The sequence below is a fragment of the Dermacentor silvarum genome, chromosome 5 (genome assembly GCF_013339745.2).
Source record: "Dermacentor silvarum isolate Dsil-2018 chromosome 5, BIME_Dsil_1.4, whole genome shotgun sequence".
Lineage (NCBI taxonomy): Eukaryota > Metazoa > Arthropoda > Arachnida > Ixodida > Ixodidae > Dermacentor > Dermacentor silvarum.
Genome location: NC_051158.1, coordinates 24,149,584 through 24,175,745, shown reverse-complemented (window position 1 = coordinate 24,175,745; position 26,162 = coordinate 24,149,584). Strand labels below are relative to the sequence as shown.

Genomic DNA, 26,162 nt, shown 5'->3' with positions numbered 1-26,162 from the left:
TGCGCGAAAATTGCAGTGTCATGCAGTTTAACCCTGTATCAGGCGCCAGTGGTGTCTTTTTTCAATCGTCCTTCATCTGTTGGCGCTTCGTTATCAAAACGCCCGCATCATCCTTAGCCCTACAACCCACAATCGAACGGCATGTTATGCGGTTAAACTCTGCATCGCCCTTAGCCAAGTCACCCTTAAATGCATGACATTTATGCTTAAATACAACGGTTAGATGTCAAAAGCTGCATCTCCTCATGTTTTCAACGGTAAAAACTACAATGCAGTGCCTAAACGTATAGACAAAGATGGAATTACATTGCCACGTTGCTGCTGCATCCTGGATTTTCGCGCGATCTCAAATAATTCGAAGCACACTTCAAGGCTGCTTTCCGCCGTATGGGACGACACAGAGCTCTAGATCAATTTAGTTTCAACTTTGTCGAGAGAGGATGGGCAAGAATATGATTACTTCTGTACAGATGCACATGACTTCATATAAAGAATGAATATTCCGAATGAACTTTGAAAAAAAAATGAAGGTGCAATATATTGTACAAGGGGTCTTAGGAGGATATGCTACTCATTTTTAACAGATTTAGCAGAAATGAAATTTGGTTGCAGCTGACCTTTGAGCCTGGTAAAGTATTTCGAAACTATACATTTGGCAGAACAAGGTTGATTACCAGTAGAGCAAAACGAAACCGAAACTTCCCTCTTTCGAATTTCGCGCTGAATCTCTGAACATCAGCGTGACATCGCGAATTTAATTTATTAACTGAATAGATATTTCTCGTGATTGGGCCGTTACGGAGCAGTAATCTTTTTTTCAGGCTTATTAGGCTGAACGTTTTGTTTCTTTATATGGTGAAATGTATGTATGCATAGAGTTCGCTCCAAAAATTACTAGAGCTACGAAAGCATGGCGGTTAAGCCAGCACAGGAATGATTGGCTGTACACTGACTGGCCAAAACTTCGTCCGTCTGGGCCTCGAACGGCTTCGTGACTTTGAAAATTGTGCACTTTAAAAAAAATCATTTCGCGATGCAAATGCAACACTTCTCAATGATTAAACATGTTCGCAGACTAATTATCTTGCTGCGTTTAGAAAACTATTCGTGCTTGGAAATGTAGAAGTATAAAGCGTAATTAAAAAAAATAGCGTAGCATGCACTGTGGCGCAAGGCTAAAGAAACAGCGGAGCTGATCGGCACCTAGCGCTACTAAGTCATTCCCAGCATTTTCCGGAATTTGTTGATTATTGATTGATCATCGATTACCTATTGATTGGCCATCGATTGGCTATAGCAAGGTATTGGCCACGTAACTGGGCGAGACTAAGCACCACCAATTCATCCCCAGCATTTTCCGGAATTTATTGATTATTGATGGATTATTGATTACCTATTGATTGCCTATCGGTTGGCTATCGCAATGTATTGACCACGTATTTGGTAGTCTAAACACTACCAAGTCATCCCCAGCATTTGCCGGTATTTATTTATTATTGATCGATTATCGATTATCTATTGATTGGCCATCAATTGGCTATCGCAAGGTATTGGCCACGTATTTGGGCTAGGCTTAAACACCTTCGCTAATTCACAGGGGTATGTGCCATTGCGCTTGGACCCTTTCTGCACTACCGCCAGGATCGGCCCACATTTTCGGTTCGCGACACACGGACTGACGGTAGGCTTAATTAAACAGCTCCGCTGTTAATAACACTGCAAGAACGATTGATGTATCTAGCCGGACGAATGCACAAATCCCCGCACTAAACATCGTTCCCATAGTAAATGAAGGGGGACAATCGCAGTTGCAGAGCTCCCTACAGTCATTTTTAGTGCGATTCCGTGGTCCAGTTTACAGACTATGCAGGATAAAATGGTGCAATACTTACGCTCTGACGGGAGCTGCCTGAAGAAGATATGAAAGAACAATATATATATATAAATATACATTGGTGCGCGAATGAAACTACAAGTGAAATCCGACACCCCTAATGCTGCAGAATTCGTAAAGCTGCGCAATTTCTAATTTAGAGAGACGGAACAGAGCAACACCACATCAGTTTAGGCAAGGAAAATATTCATCTTAAACTCAATGTTAATTCATTTAGTGGAGAAAAGGTTGATTATTCCTTGAGAACATGAAAACGAAACTTCTGTTATTTAATTTCGATCATAAGCACTAGCGCCAAAACATGTTTGACGTCATGGATTTTGAAGTATGAAATGTCTGAAATCTTGTTGCACTTGGCGGTTTTGGCACTTAAAGAGGCCTCGCAACCTGCTATAGGGTTTAATCTACGGCTCTTTTAGAATTCAATGTATTACCGAGTAACAATTTTACTAGACTGTAGAAAAAGCTGTCCAAATCCATGACGTCACAGAGGGCTGTTGCTCGCAACTTAAAGCTTCGCCACCCGGCCGTAATTCGTTCATGTCTTCTCACTTAATTACCATGCGTACTCTCACTGTAACAATGGCCGCTTTGTCACTGCAGGAACTTAATCTGCTAACATATGCTATGGCTAATACAGTCGACTCCCGTTAACTCGGTCCTTGAGGGAGTGCAAGATCTTGTCGAATTATCCGAAAGTTCGAATTAGCTAACAATGGAAAATTGCCGACTAGACACTATACTGAACCGACGAAGCGGACTCCTGAATATGACGGCGTCGCACGACACGAAACAGGCGGGAACGAATTATTGCCTCACGCGCTAAACAAAGAAGTAGTAGAGCCATTTGCTAAATTTATTGTGTTTTCAAGCTTTTAGTAACTGCTGCGCGCGTGAGGGGGCGCGAAGGCTGGTGAATTATACGGGGATCGAATTAACCGAATCGTCATGCTTTCGCGTTCGAACTAAGCGAGTTTTCCTTCCATAGCGAAGTATGGTTTCTCGCCAGGACCTAGCGGTACGTTCGAACTAGTCGAATGAGCCAAGGTCGAATTAACGGAAGTCGATTGTATGTATGCCTGTATCCTATAGGAAGTAATAGCCATGCTGGTATACCTTCTGTGCTAGTAACAATACGTCTTCTGGTTTTTGTGTTTCGGCCACATTTCGTGGGCATGTAGGGGCAAACTTCAGAATAAGAATGTATTCGTGACTGCGGCTGACACATGCGTCGATCATGGTGCTTTGCGTCGCAGTTTATAGCTTTGCTTACCCATCAAAGATGTGCTGCTCCGACTCGAGCTGCTTTGAGAACCTGCGGATAAAAAGCTAGAATTGTATAGAGCATGTCCAAACTGTGCTGACAGCAGAACCATAGATGCCTGAACAGAACACCGAAGCAGTGCTTTGAGGTCAGCAATAAGTCGTCTTAGTAATCGTCCCCTTTCAGTGTAGAAAGGTTGCTTTTGGCCATAGTAACGCGTCATTAAAAAGACCTGCTCTAAAAGGCTTAATAACCTTCTTTAATAAAAGGTATAATGTGTTTGTGCACAAACACGGCGTGTTTTTCCGTTTTATAAATTTATTTATTTTCTATTATTTTATTGATTTCATTTGATTTATTGACTTGTTTTTCACCTACAGAACGTGCCGTTTCTTGCTTTTTGTGCGTGTTTCATTGCCGGAATGCTTTTGTCACCTCATATGTTACATGCTTTTATTATTGAACAATCTATCGTTCGTGGAGAAGCTGATGATGCAATAGATGCCAACATTTTCAGTTTCGTCTAAGCTAATAAATCAGTCAGTCATCAGGACAGATGTGTTTGCGTATATCTGGTGTCGTCGTGTGCGCTGTTTACAATGTTGAACGAAACCCAATAAGCCCAGCTTAGAACTGTCGAGAATGTACAGGAAATCCATGAATCCATGAAGATCTGTACGCGAAGCACTGAAGGTGCGAATGAAAACAGAAGTAAACGCTCATATTCCGACTCACTTCGATAACCAGAATGGCACAACATAAGCAGAAAAGCGTCTTGTTTATATAAACGTTTGATATATAAATACAGACTTGTTCTGAAAACTAATTCGAGCGTGAATGTTACAATGTTAGGTACGAGTATATAGCCCATGTCTCTGTCTCCCCCTTAAGGCTCACTTCTCGGCAGAACTGATACTCTAGCACGCTCTAGACACCTTACAGAGTGTACACCTCTCAAGCCTAACTTGACACAGTGCTTTGTTGGTAGTTTAGGTGCCATCTATTGGGCATCACCTAGCGAAGACTCCCTCTGAATCAGGCAAGCCAATCTCGAAGGTCTTGCGCACTGCAAGAGCTGGATGCGATTGCTGTTGCTTGGATGACGTCATGGACGCCGTGCTTTGTAGGCATCACCTATTGGCGTGAGCGTGACGCCGTCTCTGCGCTGATCGCCGACTGACATAAGGCATGCAAGTGGCCTGCGAAGCAAGACCTCCGAGATGGCTGGCGCAACTCACAGTAGTTACGTGCTGCAGCGAGCTCTTAACGCTCTCTGGAGAAATATACTATGAATCTTACTCATCTCGGTGACGTGGTGACAGCCGAGGCACGGCCACGGCTGAACGCGTTCTCGTTGTTCGAGTGGTCGTAGTCCTCGATGAATACAGGAACGATGCCCTCAACTCGAACGTTTCTTCTTCTTCTTCTACTTCTTCTGCTCAGAACTCGAGGAGGAAACGCCTTTATTATAAGAAATGTCAGGGCTTTGTAGATGGCCGCTTGTCTGCGGCGACCTCTTCCGCCCAGGCAATGATTTCTTTTTGTAGCTTTTCTTCTGTGGACCGTGTTAGGGTCTGTCATGTCGTTTCTGAGGAAGCTGGGCAGAAGCTCTCTGGGTGGGGAAAGGCCCTCGCATTCCCAGAGGACGTGTCTTTAGTTTGCTATGATATTTTTGTCGCAGTTTTTGCATATCGGGTCTCTGTCATCGAGAGACCATATCGGATCTCTGTCAAGATCGCTAAGCGATGAGGAGTGGTAAGCGTGCTAGTTCGAATTTGGCGGAGGATAGTGGCCTGCGCTCTCGTAGGGTTGCTGTGTGGTATACGGTATATTGTCCTGTTCTCTTTATATAGCTTGGCAAGTTCGTTGTAGGAAGTCACTACCTCTCCCATCGGGGATCCGGTTCCAAGGCGACCCGGTTTGTTAACCCTCGGGAGTCGGGCCACTTTATGCACTTCCTCGTTACCGCAGATTTCCCGAGTGAGCGGGGACCCAGACAAGATTGATTTTTTTTTCTGTATTCCTGATAGAAGTTTCTCAGGATCTTGGCTGTATTTAGTCCCGCACTGCCCCCCACTGTGGTTAATCCCTCTCATGGGTATAAGCCCCATTTTGAGGCCATAATATCAGCAGCTCGAGGCATGCTCCGTTGACATTCATTGTTTCCGCATGACACACACCCACAAGTGGGACTGGCCAGAGAATGTCACAAGAAATGAGTAGCTCTCTTTTTGTTGTTCTCGCTTTTTACATAGGGTGCGTACCATAGCTGATCATGATGATCCTTTGTACAAATGGCGCATACCCACCGGGAGGGATCGACCAAGAATTGGGTGGCTTTGAGAAAATGTATTAGAAAGTTTCAGAAAAAAATATTAAGGGAAGATTTATTCTGATCTGTGTTCAAAGTGGAACAATCATCATGCTAAGGTCAATAAAATAGGTAATTAATTATTGAAATGACTGTTTTAGCAAGGCAGCAAATTGAAACCACGAATAATGTTTTGCATTGCAATGCAAACATTCTGGCGGCTGTACCCCAACGTAGAAGCTTCAAACGCAATCTTAGTAAAACATTGCCTGATCTTATTTCTTTCTATTTTTGGGGGTGGAGCGGGAGGATGTAAAGAAGTTTTCTCAAAAGGTCGGTGCCAATTTTGCAAAACGGTGAATGGGTATACGTATAATACAGGCGCCAACATGCTGGTTCCACCTCCATTCTCTGGATTTTGCTCGTGCTCCAAATGCGTGTCCGACATAATCAGTTATATGGATAGAACACACAAGTGAGAAAAGTCAGCAGCTAATTCCGAAAGTGCACTCTTAGCAAAGTAACTTTTATAAATGCGCATGTTTTCGCACTTCAATCTGACGGCACTTCCGAATTCTATTTATTTATTTTTTCATGAAATGAAGATTCCGTACCTCTAAACCTTAGAAAAAATATATTGGCAAGCCTCTGAGCGCCGTTTAAAATTTACTATAGATTTTTACGAACCAGTTTTGGTTTAGTTTATCCGTAACATTACGTGTCACGAGGTCTCGACGCAGGAGGTGGTCAAGTGGGAGAAGAACATCGTGACCTTTCGGCACTCACTCCGATTCGCTCGGTCGTCTGCGGTTCTTCCACATCAGCCCGCGCAATAATACACTGGTCGCACGTACTCAAGATCATTGCATTTTACCGGTGCTAACATATGGGGCAGAAACTTGGAGGTTAACAAAGAATCTCCAGAACAAATTAAGGACCGCACAAAGAGCGATGGAACGAAAGATGTTAGGCCTAACTTTAAGAGACAGGAAGAGAGCGGTGTGGATCAGAGAGCAAACTTCCATAGCCGATATTCTAGTTGACATTAAGCGGAAAAAATGGAGCTGTGCAGGCCATGCAATGCGTAGGATGGATAACCGGTGGACCATTAGAGTTACAGAATGGGCACCAAGAGAAGGGAAGCGCAGTCGAGAACGGCAGAAAACTAGGTGGGGTGATGAAGTTAGGAAATTTGCAGGCGCAAGTTTAAATGAGCTAGCGCAAGACAGTGGTAATTGGAGATCGCAGGGAGAGGCCTTTGTCCTGCAGTGGACATAAATATAGGTTGATGAAGATGATGACTAGTACAAGCTGGAAATGCGAATACCACGTTGCGCGTTTCCAGGCTGTGGCAATTTTGAACTTTCGCGCAGAACCTGCGGTTCGTAAAGTTTTGACGTTCACTGCGCATTCATAGTCGCGATGTAAAAAATAAAATCAGCCATGAAGTATATATTTCATTGTGCATAGGATACTATATGGCGCTGATGACGAAAGAAGAATGGATAGACAGTAAACAGATAGTTTGTGAATTGTCTAGTATGAAAGTATGATGATCGGCGTCTTAGACGGACGCAGATGGTGCCAGCTTATGGAGGCTGTTTCAGTGTCAGAACACGACTTCCTCCAATCCTCCCTGCCCCTCCAGCGGAACTTGTCAATATTTATTAAGAATGAAAACCTTGTTTTGGGATGTGTGTTAAACTTTCCCATAGGCGGTTTCTATTTCATAAGAAGGTTTGTGAACACTTTCTGAATTCAATTCCTGGATACGTACCTTTTTAAGGAAGAGAAGCAGCCTGTTGATCTTTCCGCTAGGCGATCTGTTGGGGGGGGGGGGGGGGGGGGGGGAGTGGATTGAAATAAACACACTCATGCGGCACCATTCGTTCGTATCTTTATTATTTTCTTTGTGAACGCACAACGCAACACACTTCACGCATACAAAAGACGCAGACGCCACACAGCACGGGTGAAAGTCACAATAATGCAAACGCAGTCACGCATAATGTGCGCAGTGCCATTTCGCAACTCATATATATAGTCTTTCCGAAACACGGCGCTGCACAGCGGTGGTGTAAATAATCTGTCGTTCTTGCTCTCACCGTTCGTGCAATGCATGTAAATAAGATTACTCTGCAAAGGAACTGGGGCACAGGAAAGTCAAACGAAGGTAAATATGATTGATCAACATCGAATAGTACTCTGCAGGATTGTAAGAACAAACTTACACCCGTTTTCACCGAATAGACCTCGATTCGAGCCCCGTCCACAACGTCACTGGGTGGACTACAAGCACCACCCCTTAGCTGAAGAAGACAGTGCGATTAAATAATCATGGTCTCTGAGATCGGCGGGTGACCATGCTGTCGCGTGCCGTCTGATCTCGGAAGCCATCAAATAACCCCTCATTTGATTCCTACGCCAACGAGTTGCAATAGTGTTTGAAAGAACCAAACAACATATGCGAAGCTGGCAACTTGTCAGAGGCTCGCAACAGGTGCTACAATTTAAAGCTTCTGTCAAAGACATTCTCTCGACTTTCTCAGCAGTGTCGACAAAGCACGATAATATATTTTCGTATTTGTATTTCCGTAAGCACATAGAAGGAAGTACAGTTTACTTGGACGCTGCGCGGAAGCATTGAAGTGGCCTTCAATAATGCGTTTATGGGTGTACATCCTGCTTGATACCCGATGTAGGGTAGACCACAGCATCAACAGCAGCCTCAGTATAAGTTAACTGCTTATGAGAATTCCTTCCGAGGTGTCAGAATCATATCGCCCCACATGCGGATTCACACTGTTCCATGTTCAACTGGTTCACTAGCAAGAAAGCGCTAATGTCATCAAAAATCATACTCCATACGTCATCGATATATTTGAACACTGCTGCTTTAACGAAACTTGATGAAGAAGGAAATTAAATAGTTCAAGAAAGTCGTGTTTGAATGAAGCGATATACATGTGCTATGTAAATGCATCTGTGAACGCTCAAGTGTTCTTCCGTGCCCTTAGCGAAAACTAGGGAAAATAAAACACGTGGTGTACATTGTGTCAATGGAGAGTACATAGAACAATTGTGCGTCTCTGCAGGGGGCGCCATCTTTCATTTTACAAAGGTGCGTCACTGGGGAATAGGTTCAGCCTTTGTCAAAAGAAACAAAGTCAGTGGTACCGTGAGCGTTTCTTAGCAAGAGCTCTGTGACATGCGTCGTATCCCACCGTGCAACTCGAATATAAAAGACTCAAGATTGTGTTAACGATGATGTGATGGAGAGGGAGAGATCGTCTCCTTCTCTAGAGCATCCGAGCTCGCCGATGTAAATCGAGACCGACAAGACGTCCTAAAGTCAGCTAGCAGCAGTCACGCGCGCAGTATGCCTTCTTTTCTTATGACAAATGCTGTACCCAATCATCGATACATTTATATGACGTCTTCGAGTCGTCGTTCCAGAGATCTCCAGAAGCGCTGCAGAAGATCACGCAGAGCAATGACTGAACTTTACTGCGGGAGGAAGCCGGCTCCAGTGTGCAAATAAACTTGACAGTCACTGTTTGCTTCGAAAAAACTTGTTCTTGGACATGTTTGCCGCATGTTCCTCAAAAGAAAGGGCATGATTACGTTAATGCTACTTCTATGAAGTCGTATTCTTCAGAAATGTGATTTATTTTTAACACAGCCGTCACATGAAACGTCAAAGTGTACTGTTCTAATGCAGTTTGTCTTTCGCATGCGCGGGAGGCTTCTTCACCACGTGTACGAAACCGTCATTAGAACTGCTGGTTGTTAGCGCCTGTTTGTCGGCTGTAGAGAACTATACATAGGTATAAAACTGAATATCAAATCACTGCCGCTAGAATGCTCTCTCGCACATCTGCAGCGCTACTGGAGCGTTCTGTAATGCGATCACTGAAAGATGGAATTAATTGACGTTGTTAGCTCGGACGTCAATGGTAAGCTGCTCTATTATAAGCTACAACGAAACACTTATTAAGTAACGGTGACATAATATCTCACTCGAAAGGGAAAAGAAAAGGCTCCCAGAAGTTTGTGGTGCAGCAGGGAGCTATGTAATAAGGATTGAGCATTGTGTACTAAACGTAGAGCAAACATTTACCTCAGGACTGACGCCACCTCAGGCAAATATCTATGGTAAAATTCAGTTATGATAAAATTCAGGAGTAAAATTACACTATGTGACGTCACAGCCAACGGAAAGTGGCGATATGCGCGTTTCTCCAATGCGGAGTTTGAAGTAATCCAGGCATGTTATTAAAACTCACGCGCATTGTCGAACGTCCAGTGAATCAAAATCCTTTAACTTTCTAGCATTACGTCCTTTTATATTGCTACCCACTGCACCGGTGAACATAAAGTGTGCTGTAAACATACGAGAAAAAGTGAAGTGGTACAAGTAAAAGAACAAATATTTACGAGTACAGACACGGAAAGAGACAGATAAATGGTATAACACATATTTACACGATGAAGTCGCTTTTAGCACTGAAGTGTACAAATACCCTGCACCTTTAAAGCGCTGTGAACTGGAAACAAAACAATACATAAAATTATGGGCTCGCCAGGAAGTACAGACAGCGTTAAATAGAATATCAATGTCGACGATTGACGATATATAGGGACCAGTAGAGGTGTATAAGCGCAGCTAGTTTTTCAGACACAGGTCACGACAGAATTGGCACCGAAAAAGGAAGAGGCGGTTATACACTCTTAAAAAGGAGTCTTGATGACTCCCTTTTGTGGGAATAACTACTCTCATATTTATCTGCACTTAGGGAGTTCTTGGGCTCACTCGTGATGGTGCACTGTTAAGGGAAGCGCTAAATTAGTGTTTCGCGACCGAGTAAAACTGTGATTACAGCTGCGATTTTTACGGGAGAGCCTCGCCTAAAAGTATTTACCAATAGAGGTCTCCATGCGGTGCCGCATCAAGCGCGTTTGTCCTCTGAATTTGATACGTACAAGCTATGTTGTTTCGAATGCTAGTTAGTTGTTCTTAACAATGGATCGTACTGTGTATTATCCCCGCTTGGAATGAGCAAAGTGAACGTACTGTATGGGAAGAGTGAGCACATTACATCGGTAAACACATGTCGTAAAAATGGAGTTAAACATGGAACAAGAAGTTACTCCCTCTCTAGCAGTCACTGGAACTCTGTTTCTTAGAGTGTAGTACTATCACTCTAAAAAAAAACTTTACACCTTTTGGGTGGTTTCTTGGCCCCAGACAATAATCGTTATCTGTCTTGTCCGCATTTCCTTTCTTTAACGCTGCGAGACCGGTACTTCCGAGTAACGAACGGCACACGCGTTATCACGTGACATTGCATTCTCGACAGGAAAGTAGCGAACGCCGAGTTTTCAAGACAGGAAACGCAAGCAAGACAGAAGACGATTATTGTTTGCGGACAAGATACAACCTAAAGGGTGTAAACTTTTTTTTTACAGTGAGGTACACTAAAAGAAGCGATTACACACCTTGTTGCTTATCTTGTTCTCCAAACATTTATCGCCTTCTATCTTGCGTACATCTCATTTAACAATGCATCCGCTATTTCCCTATCGGGAAAGTTGTATGTTATGCTGATAATCACATGGATGTTCGTGAGCTGAAAGTACCGATAGCGCAGCATAAAAAAAGAAATGAACGCAACACAGATGATAATTATTTGTTTGGGGACAAGATAAGCCTCTAAGGGTGTAAATATTTATAGAGAAGAAATCGATGCTTCAGCATGGCACCGTTATTTTTCTAGGTTAATGTGAAATTGACGCTGAAAGCCAGAGCTCTAGTGACGTAATTAAATAACGTGAAAGCTATACTTGCACAGTCAGATATGCACGATACACAGCTCAAGTAGAAGGAACACTTATTGAGTATTCCTGCCTTAATTACGGTTTAGCTCTGGCATGATGGCTTGCAAGCTAATTTTCTTTTATTAGACATCAGCCTAAGACATCATACTGACAACGCTTCTTTGGTCTACAAGAAAAAGACGCCGAAACTATACTTGCTTTCATAACAATTACCTGTTCCCTTTAACTGTGGACGGCATTGGATGTCGACATCCAAGATCTCATTCACTGCCTGCGGTGGTATGTGTGGCGAAATAGCACGATGGTCCCCTCCACAGTTGTTGAGCATGCGCAAACAGCTTTTTGTTGCAAGTGCTGCAAGTTGAGTTTGTAGTGACAAGAATACAAGGTATATAACAAGAATTGAAGTGAGGCAATGTTGAAAAGTGGCTTTTTTGCTTGCGATCATTAAGAGGAACCCCAACAAATGTGCCAAAGAAACATATCATAAAATTCAATCAGCTGCCGCACTTTGTTCTTACGTATCAGATGTCACATTGTAGATCCCAAGTGCAGTAATTTTGTGACTGCAACTTGAACACAGCGATTAATGCACTCTGCGAACAAACGTTGTACAGACAACTTTCTTTCATAAGAGAGTAACTGTTTCGAATCTTTCTACCGCTTTGCTACACTTCAGCATGAACAATGGAAAAATGCAGTCACTGAATGTTCATTCCAGCCGGCACGCGAACTCGTTTCACAACTGTTCTAAGGAATGCAGCATCTAGTCAGACATGGACATGTGATCTGCTTGTTCAACCAACTTTGTCGGAGCTGGTACACACACTAGGCCCCCTCAAACAGCAAAATATCAACAGTGCGTTGACGAGTTCCTGCAGTCTTTCGGCAGAAATTAACACACTTGCAGTCATCGAGCGCTTGAAAAGTACACCTTCAGCAGGCGGTCAGAAAACAGTCAACAAGCCTTACACACTGGTCTGTTACAAACAGTCTATCACATAGACCACCAAGTAAATCAATGAAACACTGCCCAAGTTTCTTTGCAAAATATGTCATCAAACATTCACACATTCTCAATTATTTTACATAAAAAGGCAGATTTCTTTAACATACGTTCGGCAGAAATATATCATGTCCCCATAGGCGAGCACCCGCACGGCAACCTGTTACCACACGCCTGATACGCAGTCCGCCGGATACACAAACATTTCTTTCAGATTTTGATGAAGATCAACCCAACCTCAACGACCTTGCACTGAAAAGGTAGGTTTTTTTCAACAGGACCCTCATGGAAAACATACAATACCCCACCAACCTCTCACCCGCACCATCAAGGACATCATCAATAAGTTGCCCAGTGTGTTTGCAATAGTTTTCGTCGGAGGTCCAGATAATATCAATGATCTTACAACATGGCAAGGTACAACCATTTAACAGATAAACGGTCGAAACTCAACGTGACCCTCCTACCAACAAAAACACTAGCATGCTACACCCTTCACCAATCAACGAAACACTGCCCAAGGCCATCACTGCACAACAAACCCTGCACAATACTGCCCATCACTGCCCGAAACACTGCCCAACACTGCCCATGGCTTCGTCAAAAGTCAATACAATCTCACTGAGCTTGCAGAGGACAGGTTATCCTGTCCACCAAGCTCACCAACATGCATTTCTTGAAAGCTATTCATTGAAGGTTAATGCACTGTCGATATGTTTGCGTTTAAAGAGGTCACTGTGCTTCCTCAATAGATAGTGAATCGGTGTTCATCGTAGACAGCTGACCACAGGTTGCTGTTTAACATGTGCGTTGGCTAGTCGACAGCCATTTTACTCACTGTTCCGAATGGATCATAGAACTCTCAAGCGCGCTGAACGTTTTCGGGTGTTGTTCTTATTGTTTAACTTTGACATCTGTACCAGGATTGTGAACTCTTAAACAATGACCGATCAAGTGTTCATTTAGATGTGAATCAGACATCGCCAACACTCCATCAATATAAAGCCGAACAAATTTTAAAGGTGCCACACCACAGCCTACACAAACCTGAAAGCAGGGCGCTTCCTTTTGTCCACACTGCGATCCTTAACATAGGCCAGCGTGTCAATAACTTCCACTATAAGCATTTTCCATCGATTCATCCTTCTGTCCAGAGCAAGCGTTGGTTACCGTAGGTACCACCATCTCAGCATCGCCGGGCGGGCAGTGGGAATATTTTCGCAATTAGCATGTGCAACAAAAGCAATCATAGCTGGTTGTTTGTAGTTTCAACCATCTGTCTTCTATGTTTTTGTACACTGATTCGCTATGCACATCTGCACTCCTCTGCTCACCCTGGGCCAGTATGAGCAGCTTGGCTGAGCCTTACAATAAATACTTCTTTACTCAGTCTATTTGGCATCAGCGTCCCTTGGCAGAAGGGCTAACGGCAGCTCTGTCGTTTGTCGTTACCGTTGGCGTAAAACGTTATCGGAAATATGATATGTACGCAGCTTTATGCTAGGGCTTGGCGCGTGTTTACCGAAAGTATCGCGAGCTTTATGCAAACAATGGCGGATGTACGGCGTACGAGTTTGCGGACGAATACACGACGTTACAGCTAGTCAGCGCATGATCCGCCTGCGGAAACATTCACACGACAATATTGAAAAGGGTAGACGACAAGCGGGGACGGAGCAGAGGAACTCTCGATGGCAGGTCACCCTCGGACGTGACGCAGCACATCCTCCGAGAACTGCTCTGCGAAACTGATTTAAAAATAAAACCTGTGTCTCTATCCGATGCCTCTGCAAATATTTCCGTGTTTGTCTTCGAACAAACGTGCAAAATGTATGCAACTTTCCTGCTCTAAACGTGCGCCTGTAGGCGAGTCGACAGAATCCTAAAGCGGAAGCCTGTCACGCTTTACGGCATTGAATCGATCATGGCTCGAACGAATCGATGACCTCACGCCGGGTCACACGCCGTCTGCGCTCCAAATAAACGATGCAGTCCGTCGCGAGAAGCCGAACCTTCAGCGAAAAAACGTTCCCTTAGCAGCCCGAAACGGCGGTAGCCCAAAGAGCTCTCACTGAAATCGTGTATAGTTAGGCAGCGCAAGGTGGTTTGTACGTGGTCGTACGTCTTCAGATGTGGTTGTACGCCTTCAGATGTGGTTGTACGTCTTCAGAGCTGACAGGACGATGTAGAGGACCCACAGGAACACCATGAAGGCGGCGCTGGCGATAGCCGCCGCTCGAGGACCACCCAGCTCAGCCTTGCCGAAGAAGGCCAGTTTTCGTCGCAGCATGAGCAGCGCGATGCAGGTTAACGAGAAGGCGCAGTAGATGCCCACGCTGAAGCCGAGGGAACCAGAGGGAACATTGAAGACGCTCCCCTGCGTTAGCACACATATTGTTGAAGACTATGGTTGACTGTAAACAAAGATATATAAGCCACAAATACCTACAAGTTGCTACAGAATACAGCGAAACCTCGCATTAACAAAGCTGAGGGGCAAGCTGAAAATACTTTGCTGTAACCATTACTTCGTTATAGCCGTTGTTTGCTTAAAGGGTCAACGTTGCACATCGAGATTGAGGAGGGGAGGGTGCGTGAGCACCAAAATAGTTACCGTAGGTTAGAATATAAACCACAAAGACTTACAATAGACTAAGAAAACAAAAGCGGCATTTTAAATGCATTGGTTTCAATTGAAACTTCGAGGTAACGTCATGATTACATCGTCGTTTTCATTAGTTTGTTTTAACCCGTTTTGCACAACAATGTTTGAGTGTAGACTTGTAATCGAATACTTCTTGTCTTCAACACACAGCGTACCGATGTGGTATGCTGTACTAGAAGGCGGAAAAAGCGGGCGTACAGATTTCAGTGTATAGACGCGTAGGGAGCTTTCTGGAGCTCTGGTTACGCCTAAGAAATCATTGGCCAACGCTGCGGCCCACTAACAACTGAGCCCGAATGTCACGTGTTACGCTTGGAGATTACTTTCCAATCTCGCTCACCGAGCGGCAATTCGTCTGGATAAGGACGCTTGCTTCACGCTGTCAAGATGGTGAAGCGTATAGGTAGTCACAGGACTCACGAATATTTATTAAGGGCGTGACAGCTGAGATCTTTGGCAATTAAGTTTCGGCTTTCCGGGCAAAATTTGCAGAAATTCATACTCTGCAAACAATGAAGGCATAAGCCTTCTGCATGTCTGGAACCAGTTATGACCTCCTCGGATGACAGGCTTCAAGTCTTGAACTGGGATCAATCAATAGATTGACTTTTTTTACTTTTGTTGGTTGAAACGTTCATTAGTCTAAGTTCCCTAATTACTTACCTAATTGTTACCTTGAATAAAAAATGCATGCCTGTGAAATAGCAATCCTGAGGAAACCGCTTAATTAACTAATATTTTCTATCTTTAAAAGGGATTTGGAATGCGCATACTCTGAAACACCATTTATGTACCATGCAACGAACAAAAATGCTAAATCTGCTGTTGTTTTTGGTTGACCATAGATGACATTGTGGACTCGTATACAGCAACACGTGGATCAAGACGTCATAACTCACAAGTGACTATGACATAGGAGAAAAGTCATGTGGATGTCGATAAATACCAAAGAATGGTGTGATCTCATAATGTTATCCCAGTATACAGTCACTAGAAATGAAATATGAGGACCTGTGCGCTTATGTGTGTGTGTTTGTGTCGAGTACGTCTGTGCTTGTGTGTGTGAGTGGGCAGAGTATGTGTGGGTCAAATACGGGCATTAAGTGTGTGTGTGTGCGTGTGCGTGTGCCGAGTGTGTCTGCGCGTGTGTTTGTGAGGGGGGGGGGGTGCAGTTGGGATGAACGGGCCAATGCTGCTATCAGAACACGATGCACGATTATGTGCCTTCGCAAAAGTCGTTGTGCGATAGCATTGCACAGCTCAATCCTTGGCCTTCGGCGGCCTAGGAAGGTACGTCCTCGGCAGAGCAATTGGCGGGGCGAACTTGTGGGTGTGTAAGTGTGTGTGGGGGTTTGGTGCATTATAAATCGCTATTGACAAAATGCAGCCGACAAGCCCACATGGCAACCGACAAGCCCACATCGAACCGACACTGCACACATCCATTCTGGTACATCTGAGCCGCTCACCTTTATCTGCCAGTAAGCAGCCGACAGGACCCACGGCAGACCAAGACCCAGGAACACGTTGACGGAGTTACTTCCGGTGACGTTTCCGATTGCGTTGTCAGCGTACTTCTCCGCTCGGGCGGCACCTTTGGAGGCGAACAGGTCGGGCAGGGAAGTGCCCAGCGCGACGAACGTGATGGCGGTAATCGTGTCCTCCAGGCCTACGAGGCAGCCGAAAATGCCGGCCAGATCGCCGATGATAGCCGTCAGAAGACCGATGGCAGCCAAAGACACGAAGAAGGTCAGCCAGCCGCCCATGAAGCCCGTAGGCGGCACCAGCGAGAAGAGTACCTGTGCGAAACGGGCCGGTCATCCTCTAAGCTAGAACACGTCGCTATAACACACACAGTGTTGTGTTATACAGGGTGTTTCAGCGAACACTTTCAAAATTTATTTAAGGTTGCCTGTGGCAGATAGCCCAATTCTGGTTAATGAGCTGGTCTGCTCGAAGAGGCGGACATGCAATTTACCAATTGTAGCCGTGGAGTTCTCAAGGCGGATCCACTTGGAATTAATTCTCAGGATGACACTAGTTTCGAGATATTAATTCCCGAACTTTGCGGAGAAATTCATTGGCGTTCCAGTTAATTTTGTGCTTCAATGCATAAAGTGACGTTTTGTTAAGAAACTAACTGGAACGCCAATGCATTTCTCCGCAAAGTTCGGGAATTAATATCTCGAAACTGGTGTCATTCCGAGAATTAATTCCAAGTGGATCCACCTTGCGAACTCCATGGCTACAATTTGTAAATTGCAATATGGGCCATCAGGTAATTAGTTAAAACTTAATTAGAGAATTTTTGTTATTTATTCGATTATGCGTTTCAATTTCTTGTGAAAATAATGTCCGCCTCTTCGAGTAGACCAGCTCATCAACTAGAATTGTGCTATCTGCCACAGGCAATCTGTAAGAATTTTTTTAAGTGTTCGCTGAAACACGCTGTAGAGCACCTGCAGAGCTTGACGTCTATGCTATGCGGCGGCACGGCTGTTACATTACTTTCGTGGGAAAAAAAAAGCATTTTGTTTGGTAAATCTTGCTGACATATACTTCTTCGGCAAGCAAGATGACGTAGTTGCGTTTTTACTTTTCAAAGATGGCTATTTGAAGCAGTGAAGGAGTGTCAACGGGATGGTTCTAAAGGAACACTGATCAGAAATATGGAAGGGACGCTATAGAGAGAGAAACATTAATTCTGTTCAGACCAGGTAGAACTATCATTAAGTGCTATACTTGCGTTTATCTGGCGCGAAATACGTCGATTAGATGAGAAAACGGAGACAAAACGTCAAATTTTGAAATTCGGGCCACGTCGCAACTACGTGGTCAGTGCGACGTCAGTAAATATACAGTATTTCCGCGTATTCTGTAGATTATTATGCAGGGGAAGTTCCCAAATGTCGCGAGGTTGAGCGTAGGCATAGCTTAGAATGCAATTCAATCTTTATTCTTCTTTTATTCAATAACAACAAGCAATAAATTTATTGCCAAAATTTATGACGTCACGTCAAGTTGATGCGGGAACGTAACGGTGGATTTGCCCATATAACCTTCTGTTTTCCTTTGTTCCTGTATTTCTAGGCTTCCAGGCATAAGTTAAGACTGACCGATTGCTACAACGGTGCGATGTGCAAATCTAGCCGTAACTCAGCATGTCTCTTTATTGTCCCTTTTGGTCAAATATGACCCGCAAGATTGAAAAAAAAAAATCACACATGACCTCCGAAATCGGGCAGCGCGACTCCGTGCGCCGCCGCCGATCTCGGAGACCAGTGGCTCACAGCACGGTAGTTCAACAAGTGAGACAGGACAGCGCATGCTCAGCGCCTCCTCACCTTCCATCCGAAAGTGATGAAGTGCATGGCGTAATCGACGGCCTCGGCGTTCTCGACGTCGCCGCCGTTGACGTTCATGGCGTCCTTTATCTGACCCGCCCAGTTGGCGGAGTGCAGCCTCAGTTTGTCCACGTTGGTGTTGGTCATCAGCATCAACCGGTTCACGATGGTGTTGAACTCTGCGCGCCGGAGAACGAGGCATGTGCTATGATCAAGCAGGCAGCACTGATACTACAAGAGGCTACATCCACGGATTCATAGCTGTTTCCTGAATGAAGAAACGAGTACCACTTTGAATTCTTAGTCCCCGCTCGTTTGGCGCTTATTTGTCACTTTTATTGCGATAGCAATTATATGGACACTCCAAAGCGGATTTCTGCCGTCGCTGTCGCCGTCGCCGTGAGGTTCCGTATGACGTCAACGGCGAGTATGTGCGAGTGAAAGGGCGCGAGGGACGCGCGCTTTCACGGGGAGCGAACGCACGTCGGAGAGCAAACGCGCTTTCTGCGCCGTGCTCCCTGAAGGGCTGCAGAATTAGGCATCTCTTTCCTCCTTTGCAATCACCATATATAGAGAACAAACGCGACTTCTTCCGTCGCGCGAAAGGCCGTGGAGGGACGGGAGGGAGGGGGGGGGAGGCGACGTTTAGCTGTTTATGTGCAACATAATGAGTATCCATCATTTTTTTTACTGCGAGAGCATTAATGAATAGCCATCGGTTTTCGATCGTCATGTCGACCCTAAACTATACTGGCGAACCGATCCCAGAGCCAGTGGATTCATAAATTTCGTTGGCCCAATCCTTTGTAGCGATGCCTTTCCGGTAATAATGCCTTTTCGCGCTTATCGCGCTTTGTCAGTGGTCAGAGCGACGGTCCGCTCGCGTTATCAACGGGATCAGCCGGCCGTGAGCGGTGAATCATAAGACTAGTATAGAATAAGTCATAAGGCATCGCTACAGAATACCGGCGCTGATGTCAGTGGACGGTATGAATCTTCGCAACTATTGTTATTATGCCACAGGGGCACCGCCCCGCGAATGACGAAAAAATTGACAATCACTTTAGCATACGCCAAAAAGGGTGAAGGGGAAAGCCTGCGCGCTCAAGAGACATTCATTAAATTACTTGACATTCTCATTCGAATACGTAGTTACCTCTTATTGCTTATTTTACCGACCAAATGTCGCGGGCGCCAGTGCCGAAATTGACGCTACCTTATTTAACTGTGCCTCAATTAATTGTGCCTTAATTAACTTCGCCCTAATTAACATCAATGGTTGTGGGTTCAATTCCCATCAAAGGTGGATGGCGCGACACCCACCAAAGGTCGTGGGTTCGGGTGCCTTAATTTACTCTATATTAATTATCTGTGCCTTAATTAACTTCGCCTTAACGCCAGAGGTGGTGCGTTCGACTCGCACATGAGCTCGAGGGTAGACTCCCTCCGAAGGTCGTTACCTATCTGTTATTTTACCCTCATACAAAAAAAAGGGGGCTTAGTTGTTTCTGTGCTGAGAAGCTTGTTTCTGTTTACGCATATTGACTAAGCAGGCTGTTCAGAAGCTGTAGACAAAACGAGCGGGAAAATACTCCAGTTAGTGAAGCGCGTATTCCCTCGACGCCGCCTCGGCCGCTCGATCGCTTACGTTTAGTGAAGTGTACTTAAAAGCAAAGCTAGAGCGGCGCGGCGCGCTCCCGCGCTGTAGCAGTCGGCGCGAGGCACCTCCCCTAGGCCCTGTGCGCCTGCGCCGCTTCGGTTCGGTGTGCGGCCGCGCCGCACGGACTGGCGCTCCGCGGAGCGCGGCCACACTAAGCCGTGTTCACCCCAAGAGTGGACGGCTCTGTACGTAGTTGCGTAGCATGGGCCACAGTTTCATAGTGTCGTACTTCGTTACATGGCAACCTATACGTCTCGGCCAATACAAGTAGTTGACGAGGAGCGCGAGCACTGGCGTAGCTTTTTCTTTTTTCTTTCTTTTACCGTTAACACGTAGCTGTTTTTACGATGATTAACGCTGTTGCGCAATGCGACGAAGGGGCAGGACTCGGGCGAGGAAAACAACACACGACACCTGAGCGCTCAAGTATCGCGTGTTGTTTTTCTCGCCCAAGCCCTGTTCCTTCGTCCCTTCGCGCAACGGTGTTAATCATGTCGAACCAACTAGCCCACTGCGGAATTGTCTTGTTTTTACCAGATCCCACACCCCTCGCCCTCTCCTCGCCCCGCATAGTGGTTCCCGGGGAGGTCTATACTCGGAAAGGTCTGTACGGCGGGGCGAAGCGAGTAATCGAACAGCTAGCTATAGGTCTATATATACTATGGGCCCCACTTCTCACCTTCGTCGCTGGTGATGGTGACGGTGGTCTTGGTCAGGTGTCCCAGGCCGGAGCCGGGCGACGCGTCGAACAGCTCGACCTCGAAGTGCTCGTCCTTCTCGGCCTCGAAGTCGTCCACGATGGGGATGTCGATGTTCTTGAGCGTCTCGCCGTGCTCGAACACCAGCTTGCCCTCGCCGCCGTGGAAGTCCTCGCCCTCCTTGGCCGTCTGGCTGCGCGTGCGCCAGTGCACGTAGGCCGTGCCGTCGGCGCCCTTGGTGCGAACCACGGCTACCTGGGCCGTTCCCACGCTCTCGCGGACCAGCAAGCCCCGGCGCCGGAACTCGAAGATGCCGGGCTCTGCGCGTATATAAGGCGCCGCAGTGCAGGGAGAGATGCGACAGCGGTTGGAGGACATCGCACAGTGGGGCGCTCGCAGAAGGGACTATATGCGCTTGAGAGAGAGAGAGTGAAACTATGCAGAGGTTGCAGAGAGCAGGGGGAGGCGCTATATAAAAGCTGTGCCTAAATCAAAACAAAAAGAGAAGGAATACAGCTTTTCACTGAAGTGGTGTTGTGGATTGGCTAGCTCATACAGGTGCAGAAGGAGGGACGAAGGAACGAGTTCGAGTGTTTTAGAGACGCGCAAGCCTCAAGGGACGGCCTGACTGACACAAACACAAACACTCCCACGCAGAAACACACGCAAACACACACAAACACACACACACAGAGAAACTAACACACACACGCTCACACATGGACGGACGGACCGGTGAATAGACAGGACAGGACAAGACAAGACAGACAGAGGTGGGTAGGAAGGCTGTAATAGGCATGGAGTACAGTAGGGGCGAACACGGACAGGCAAGCAGATAGGGGCGCAGGCAGACCGGCACAATATCGCAAGCGCTATGACAAGCAGGTATATACATGTCTGATTCGTGGGAGTCTCGCGGTGTCCATTTTCAGCGTACGCGTCAACGTTACAATTCAGCGAAATGCCTTCAAGTGAAATTTTCAACTTCGGGCGAGACCGCTTCTCATTCCTTTCCTTGACGACACCAACTGCGCATCGCTCTATAAGCCAACGTTCTCGGAGGCACCGTCACTGACACTCACGGTCATCGTCGATGATGGTGATCTCCATGACGGACTTCCGACCCAAGGCGACCTCGGCTCCGTCGCTGGCGGCGGGCAGGGACAACCGCAGGAAGAACGTCTCGTCGGGCTCCCACTGGTTGTCGTCCACGATCTGCACAGTGACGCGGCGCTGAGTCTCGCCCGGCTGGAACATCACCATCTGACGCAGCTCCATGTAGTCCTCGCCCGCCAACGCCGTGCCGTCGATGGTCTCGACCCTGCAGCGAGAGACGTCGAGAGCGCGTCGTATAACGCGCGGGGTGGCATTCCGGACGTTTAAAGCGGGGAAACGGTTGTGTGGTCAAAGCCGTCGAGTTCTCTGCTAAAATCGCTATAGAGGGAAGTCTGGTGCTATCCGCCACGGGGGCGCATTGGCTACATGGCGTTCCGCTGCTGAGCGCGAGGTCGCGGGTTCAATACACGGGCACGGTTGGCGCATTTCCATGAGTGCAAAATGCAAAACCGCTCGTGTAGTTGGATTTACGCCACGTTAGAGAACCTCAGGTGGTTGAAATTCATCCGGAACCCTCCACTACGGCGTCCCTAGTTACCCACTTTCCAGTTTCGGGACCTTAAACATGATGATTCAATCAACTAATCGATCAACCGATCAATCAATCAATTCATCAATCAATAATTGAATTAACCAATTAATTAATCAATCGGTAAATTAACAATAAATCGATCAATCGACCAACTGACCAACCAATCACTCACATGATCGATCATTCAATAAATCAATCTATCGATCTGGCACAGCATTTTGCCGCAAGCGCATCTATAAGATTCGATGACGCATGTATAAAAACGGCCAGACGCAAGCGGCCTTCATTCAAATCGACGACCGCCAACCGCACTTGTTGCTTTCGCCTCCGACAAACTGTATCTTAGTTTAGAGGATACAAGTTCGCCCAATAAACTGTCTACGGTTTATTCCGTCTCTTTCTGCCTGCCTGTGCGCCGTCACAGCCACGTGACAATAAATAAAGATAGACGTCCGCAGTTACGTATTTTTTATGGTGAACGTTTAGAACAGAACACACTGTTTTTTTCTAAAGAATATACATAGAAAAGAGCGAAAGAAGCGGAAAGAAAATACGGCGCGTAGATACACCAAAGTCAAAGTCAACCACAAAAGTTTACGGACCAAAGAACCTCAGAAAAAAAGCTCAATATGCCCGCAGCCTCAAAACGCTGCCTGCGGTATTCCCATTTCGAGCCTCTACTGGTATATGTGAACAAAATTGTGATGCACAGTTTTACTGGCGACCTTTAAATGGATATTCAGCGTTTTCTGAGATCCCGTGGTCCGTAAACTTTTGTGGTTGACTGTGCATCGTAACACGTACAAGCACGATACGCATCGTAACAAAAGAAAAAAATGCCTGGAGAAATGTTTGCGCACGTACAGATTCACGTGTTCCTTCTACGTTAGCTTATCGCACAAAGGAACACCAATTCACAAGATCAATTACAAAGAAGAATATTGGAGCTTCGCACACGTGTCTTACGCTCAAAGCGCGAAACATGTGTGAAATGCAGCACCGCTCGTGTACTCACCTACACGTGGCGGGGCAGTCGAGCTTTCCCTTGCGCCGTATGATCACGTCCACCTTGCCGGCCTTCTCGAGCACGGCGCACGAGCTCGCGTTGAACTCGATGGTGGCCACGTTCTTGTTCTCCGGTTCCGGTACGGGCTTCAGCAGTTTGCCCTGCTCCACTTCGTCCGCAGCCTGCGCGTGAACATAGTAAGCACGAGTTGGGCTGCTGAGCGCGAGGTCGCGGGATCGAATCCCGGCCGCGGCAGCCGCATTTCGATGGGGGCGAAATGCAGAAAACAACCGTGTACTTAGATTTAGGTGCACGCTAAAGAACCCCAGATGGTCCAAATTAATCCGGAGTCCCCCACTACGGCGTGCCTCATAATAATATGGTAGTTTTGGCACGTCAAACCCCATAATTTAATTTAATTTAGTTTCAAAGACATCGAAACTTTGTAACGAATGTTCAATTTCAAGATAACGCTTTGCTTAGCCTGTTACCCCCACACCTTTCTGCATCGGGTATTATTGCGATAGCAATTATATGGACACTCAAGGCGCACTTCCGCTGTCGTCGTCGCCATGATGTTCCGCAGAAAGTCCACGCGCGATAACATCGTGGCCGCGCGCCGTATGCTGTGTGTGCATTGATTGATTGATTGATTGATTGATTGATTGATTGATTGATTGATTGATTAAGTAGTCCACTAAGGTCCACTTCTTACCTTTACGTCAGTCTCGTCCTGAGCAGCTAGTGCGAACATCTCCCGTACCTCCTGGTCGAGTTTCTGCAACGAGAATGAAAGGCGCATTAGGTTACTGAACCTCGTTGTAGCGAACAACGTGTACAACGAAGTTACGGCTATAGCGAACAGAAGTCCCAGTCCCATTCTGTTTCTGGCCGTTGTGCATGCATTTTCCCTCATACAGTGGAGATGGCAACGGTGAGGAAAAATATACAGCCAAGATTTTTTTAGAGTGCAACCACGGCGCGTGGCCTTCGAGATCGGCAGCGGCGAGCACACGCAGTCTTGGCGAACACAATCGAAATGAACGGTCACCAACTCACCCGAGCTCCAAGACTTAAATGCTACTCCCATGAGAGCATAACACTACAACAGGCTCACTTAACGAATACGCTACAAATATTGCAGAAAAGTGTACTATCGTTCATTCTCAGTGTTTCTACGATTGCAGCGCCAGATCCTTCCCCTGGTGTTCTTATTACGAAGCTACATTCGGTTTGCGTCATCGGGCGGACGTGCGCAGTAGCCAGCGGCACTCACGTTCTGCAGTTTCTCGTTGATGCTGGGCGTGGTGCGGCGGCCTCCGGTCAGGTCCCGGATGGCGCCCACCCGGTACCACATGCGCGTGTGGTGTTGCTGCTCGGCCAGCTTGGCCGCCGCCAGGCAAGCCGCGTCCTCGTCCGTCAGCCCGGGGTGCTTGCGGATCTCCTGTACACACGCGACACAGGAAGAGGGGGGAGAAATGTTTAATATTTGATTGATTCCTTGCTAGATTGATTTACTCACTGAGCCACTCATTGACTGACTGACTACTGATCGACAGATCTACTGACTGATCGATCGACAGATTTACTGATTAATTGATCATTGATTGATTGTGTGTAATTTTACTGACTGACTGATTCATCGACCTATTGGTTGACGACTGATTGGTCGACCGGTTGATTGAGTGATTGAATGACTGACTGATGCCTCGACCTATTGGATTGACGATTGATTGCTCGATCGGTTGACTGAGTGATTGATTAACTGATTTTCATGGATTGATTGGTCGATCAGTCCACTGACTGAGTGACCGAATATGAATTGGCGGATATTGATCCAATGGCCCGCGTGACTGGTAGACTGTTTCGATAAGATTTATTGACTGATTGATTTGTAGTTATTATTATCTCAGTAGACCGAACGACCGACCGACCAACTGATACGGACTGACGGACGGGTAAACCGTCCGAAAGCAACGTAGATGCTACGAGAGGCGCACTAGCTGAACAGTTCCGAAAATAATTCGAACCACTTGAGGTAGTTCGGCATGTTGGGTCAGTTCCACCAAAGGTTATCGGCATACTCTCAGCACAGTACTTAGCTCGCGGTGCCTTTCAAGCCGGGAACAGAGAAGCATACACCGTTAGTCTGTGACATCGTGCACGAAACGTTCCCAACTGACCCGTATGAAGTCCAGCAGGTTCTCCCGGTTGAGCTCGCCGTTAGGGAAGAACTCCCGGCGTGCCGGGCCTCCTCCTGGGGTGGCCGGCCCGACGGCGTTCGTTGTCTTGGCGATGTCGGCCGTGGTCTGCAGCTCGAGCTGCTTCTGGGCGCTGCGCTTGCGCGCCCCGGGCCAGAAGATGCCCGTGTCCGCCGCATAGGCCAGGAATACCTGCATGGCCAGAACCCCCATGGAGTTGGCCGTCCAACACTGGTGTGCAGCTATCTGGGGTTCGTTCGCGTGTGTTTATATGAACGAGCACTGAGAGATAGGGCTAGTTTTCGGATCGACCAGATGTAGGACCGATAGGCCAGTTGGCGACAATCATACTGAAGAAGGATTTTAAACCAAGCTTGTTGGGTACATGTTCCTTGACTTCTCAGGAAATCGCGAAGAACGGGACAAGAATATTCAAAACCATGTTTGTCTGTTCTGCCAACATTCCCAAAAGCCACAGCGACAAATTATTATAAGACGACCCGCCACAGAGTGGTACTCGATTTTTCAACTTTTATTGCGATAGCAATTATATGGACACTCGCAAGCAGATTTCTGCGCGTCGGCGTAGTGCGTCGATTCAGTCGCGCGTTCTGCGCGGTGGGCTGC

At 46.5% G+C, this 26,162-nt stretch overlaps 1 protein-coding gene across 5 annotated transcripts in view; it reads right to left on the bottom strand.

Moving 5' to 3' along the window:
* The window catches only part of LOC119454009 (sodium/calcium exchanger 3-like), a 50,472-nt gene extending 24,701 nt beyond the window's left edge, over positions 1-25,771 (bottom strand). Inside the window, exons 1-9 of one of the 5 annotated variants that reach the window (XR_007466994.1) lie at positions 25,518-25,771; positions 24,611-24,778; positions 24,050-24,112; positions 23,344-23,516; positions 21,763-22,001; positions 20,662-21,000; positions 18,323-18,501; positions 16,448-16,777; positions 12,212-14,690 (exon numbers count right to left, since the gene is read on the bottom strand). Coding sequence is in view for 2 of the 5 variants with exons in the window: in XM_049667535.1 (XP_049523492.1) it covers positions 14,460-14,690; positions 16,448-16,777; positions 18,323-18,501; positions 20,662-21,000; positions 21,763-22,001; positions 23,344-23,516; positions 24,050-24,112; positions 24,611-24,778; positions 25,518-25,748 (1,953 nt within the window). In the remaining 3 variants the exon portion in view is untranslated. Of the gene's footprint in view, positions 1-7,346; positions 14,691-16,447; positions 16,778-18,322; positions 18,502-20,661; positions 21,001-21,762; positions 22,002-23,343; positions 23,517-24,049; positions 24,113-24,610; positions 24,779-25,517 lie in introns of those variants that run through there. The other 4 variants (XR_007466995.1, XR_007466996.1, XM_049667535.1 and 1 more) reach the window with 4 other exon arrangements.
* Between the last annotated feature and the right edge of the window lie 391 nt (positions 25,772-26,162).